The 3073-nt window shown below is 65.9% G+C and overlaps 1 protein-coding gene across 1 annotated transcript; it reads right to left on the reverse strand.

Annotated features, from left to right (window-relative positions):
* Positions 1 to 264: 264 nt before the first annotated feature.
* On the reverse strand, positions 265 to 3073 carry LOC109734720 (uncharacterized). Its single transcript, XM_020293912.2, has 3 exons — positions 2627 to 3073; positions 1378 to 2535; positions 265 to 1288 (listed from the first exon to the last, which is right to left on the reverse strand). The coding sequence occupies exons 1-3, from the start codon at positions 3056 to 3058 to the stop codon at positions 509 to 511; spliced, it is 2370 nt and encodes a 789-aa protein (XP_020149501.2). The 5' UTR covers positions 3059 to 3073; the 3' UTR covers positions 265 to 508.

Consider the following 3073-nt stretch of genomic DNA (forward strand, 5'->3'; position numbering starts at 1 on the left):
TTTGCCTTGACGGCCTCAAAATAATGAATATGGAACGCCCTTGATGTGCATTATAACGACTGTTGATACAGGGACTCTACTAGTTCGAGTTGCTGTTCCTAGCGCCGGCAGGTCCAGCTTGCAAACAGTGGCAAAATGAAGCAGACATGTGCGAGATGAGTCAAAGAGAAAATCCGGATTCCCTTTAAAGGCCCGCGTTGGTACACCACATGCACTCTCTCAGTGGGCAGCATGGCATGCGGCACATGCATGGCAATAATGCAATGGCGGGAAACACACTTAAATTTTCATTCATTCATCATTCATTGGTTGGGCTTACATCCGTCGCATCGCCCTGATTACTCCTAAGAACAGTACTGTAACAGTAATAATTGTATACAGAAAGGAGGAGTACAAGAGGATGAAGACTAAAAGATCACATTATTTTCCTGTTAACAATATTCTAATGCTCTGCTCTGATCTTGTTTTAGATTTAGATTAGACATGGGACTGGAGTGGAAAAGATTGATCAGAAGACCAGCTTCCGGCGCGGGAGGCGGAGGCGGTCGGCCTCGGCGAGCTCACAGATGGCGTCGGCCACCAGGTCCTTGAACAGCAGCCGCTCGATCTGCAGCACCGTGTCCGCCGCCTCGGCGCTCGGCGACCACCGCCGGTCCGCCGCCAGGTCGCGCAGGATGGCTTCACTAGTTTGGTCGTTCAGATCGTCGGCCACCGCAGCCGGCTCCATGGCGCACTGGACCTCCGCCCAGACGTGGCGCAGGAGGTCCTCGCCGCGGAGCCACGCGACGGGCTCCGACGGGTGGGCGCACCGCCACCGGTCCAGAGCCTCCGCCGCCGCGCCGCAGAGCAGCCTGCGGTGCTGCCACGTGTCCTCACCACGCCGGCGCCTCTTCTCCACCGTGCGGTACACGTCATTCGGGCTCCTCATCCGGTCCGACAAACAGACTACTTCTGCCACGTAGGCGAAGTCGGGGTCACTGGCCTCCGGTCCAACCAGCCACGCTTCGGGGACCACCTCGTCGTCGTCCTCGGGAAAGGACAGAGAGAATGCCGGCCGGGGGCTCGGGGCTCTCCGGCCCATCCCCCGCTTCGACCCCGACGACGACGGCGAGTCCTCGTCGGCGAGGAACGTCGCCGCGTCGAGCACCGACACCGGGCTCGGCTGCTGGTCGCCGGCCGCGTCGCCGGCGCCGGTGAACGCCTCGATGCTGCTCAGCAGCTTGTCGCAGCGCTCCAGCAGGCCGCGGTCCGTTCTCGGGTCGTCCACCAGACGTGCCCGCTGCCGCTGCTGCAATGCAAAAATGGACAGACAGGTGAGAAAACGTTGCACGATGTCCATTGAGCAGAGATTTTACCGCCTTGTGTGCTGAGGCTTACCTCGAGGTCCCAGCGGGAGGAGGCGCTGGCGCTGGCACTGACAGAGCTACTGCTGCCGCCGTCCGAGAAGATGGTCGACGCGTCGTCGTCGGGAGATAGATGATGAGCAGCGTGGCGGGCAATGCGGGGGCGGATGCTTGGGAGATCAGCGTTGCTCGGTTTCTTGAGGGGCTGGTGGCGCTTGTCCGGAGAGACGAGGCGCTGAGGGGACTGCGGGCCGCGTCGCGCCGGGGAGGCCGGGCTCCGTGCGGGGGACGCCGCCCGGTCAGGAGAACGCGGGCGGCGGGCATTGTCGACTTGGACACGTAATCGCCTCGTGGGCGAAGTTGGAGGCTGCGGCGGCCGGGAGGACGGGCGCATGACGACGATGGGAGGCGGATGGTTGCGCACGGACAATGGCGGCGGTGGCGTGCTGTGGCGGAGGAGGCCTTTGAGCTGGAGGGCTTCCAGGATTTGCTTGAGCGTCTCGAGATCTCTGGCCGGCTCGGCGATGCCACGCTTGCGGAGGCGCCGGTCGATCTCGCCGCAGAGCGCGATCTCGCCGCGCCCGGCGCTCGGGTCGACGCGCTTCGCCGGCTCAGGGAACACCTCGCGCGCGTCGAAGTGGCTGCTGCGCCTCTGCAGCGCCGCCGCCCTGTGGAAGGCCGGATCCGGCGACTGCCGCTGTGCCAGCGCCGCCTCTGCCGTCGGGGACGACGGCCTCTGCGGAAGCAGCGCCGGCTTCTCGAAGAAAGACGGGTCGACGAACCGGAAGCGGGCCGGGTCGCGCGGCACTCGCTCGGACGCGGACCGCCTGAGCTCGCCACCCCGAGCCGCGTGCTGGCCGTCCTCCTCATCCGCGGCACCGTGCGGCAGCGCGTCGAGACCCATGAGCCGCGCGACAACGCTGGGCGAGCCCGCCACGCCAGGGGACGGTGGCGCCGCCGTTCTGATGTTGTCCCGCTGCCGGAGCTTCCCCCTGGCGTCGACCACCGCGCGGCTGTCGAGCGACAGGCGCGGCAGCCTCCAGGACGCGGCCGCGCCACCCCTGTCCTTCAGGTCCAGCGGCGGGAGCTGGAGCGACGGCCTCGGCGCCGCGGGCGGCGTCATCTCGGGCGAAGACGGCAGCGGCGTCGCCCTGTCCAGCGGCATCGACATCTCCGACGGCGTCGCCGACCCCTGATGCACAAACCAAGCATTATCATTAATCTACGAGCGAGGGGGAAGAACAGAGAAAAACGGGAGTGGCGCGCGCGCGTGCGCTACGTACGCTGGAGGAGGAGGAGAGGAGGCGGCGGGGGTGGTGGCAGAGGCGGCGCTTGCCGGAGAGGACGTGCGGGCGGTCGAAGAGGTGGAGGAAGCCGGCCATGCAGCCCTGGTGCACGGGCCGCTCCTCCTCGTCCGCGCCCATGGCAACCATCTCCGTCCGTCCCGCTTCGCCTCCCTGCCTCTCCGGCGGGGTCTGAAGAGCGATGCGTGTGTTGGTGGGTGGGGGTGAGACTGGGACTGCGGCGGCGCTCCGGGTGCCTGCCTGCCTCGCACGCAGGTTTTGGTGGGCGCGTCTTAAAGCGGCCCGCGCCTGCGCCTTTGACTGGGAACGGACGAAAATCATGTGGCAGCCCCGCGGGCGCGCATGTGCGGGCCGCGTGCGCGTGCGTGCCGTGACGCCGCCCCGGCGCGCCGATTGGTGCGTGACGGGCATGCTCTGTGTTTTCAA

This window comes from Aegilops tauschii, chromosome 7, assembly GCF_002575655.3.
Source record: "Aegilops tauschii subsp. strangulata cultivar AL8/78 chromosome 7, Aet v6.0, whole genome shotgun sequence".
In the NCBI taxonomy this organism is placed as follows: Eukaryota; Viridiplantae; Streptophyta; class Magnoliopsida; order Poales; family Poaceae; genus Aegilops; species Aegilops tauschii.

Coding starts and splice junctions, on each gene's coding strand:
- LOC109734720 (XM_020293912.2), bottom strand. CDS start 3,058: ATGCCCGTCACGCACCAATCGGCGCGCCGGGGCGGCGTCACGGCACGC. Junction 2,536..2,626: donor TCCTCTCCTCCTCCTCCAGC/GTACGTAGCGCA, acceptor TTTGTGCATCAG/GGGTCGGCGACGCCGTCGGA. Junction 1,289..1,377: donor CCTCCCGCTGGGACCTCGAG/GTAAGCCTCAGC, acceptor TTTGCATTGCAG/CAGCGGCAGCGGGCACGTCT.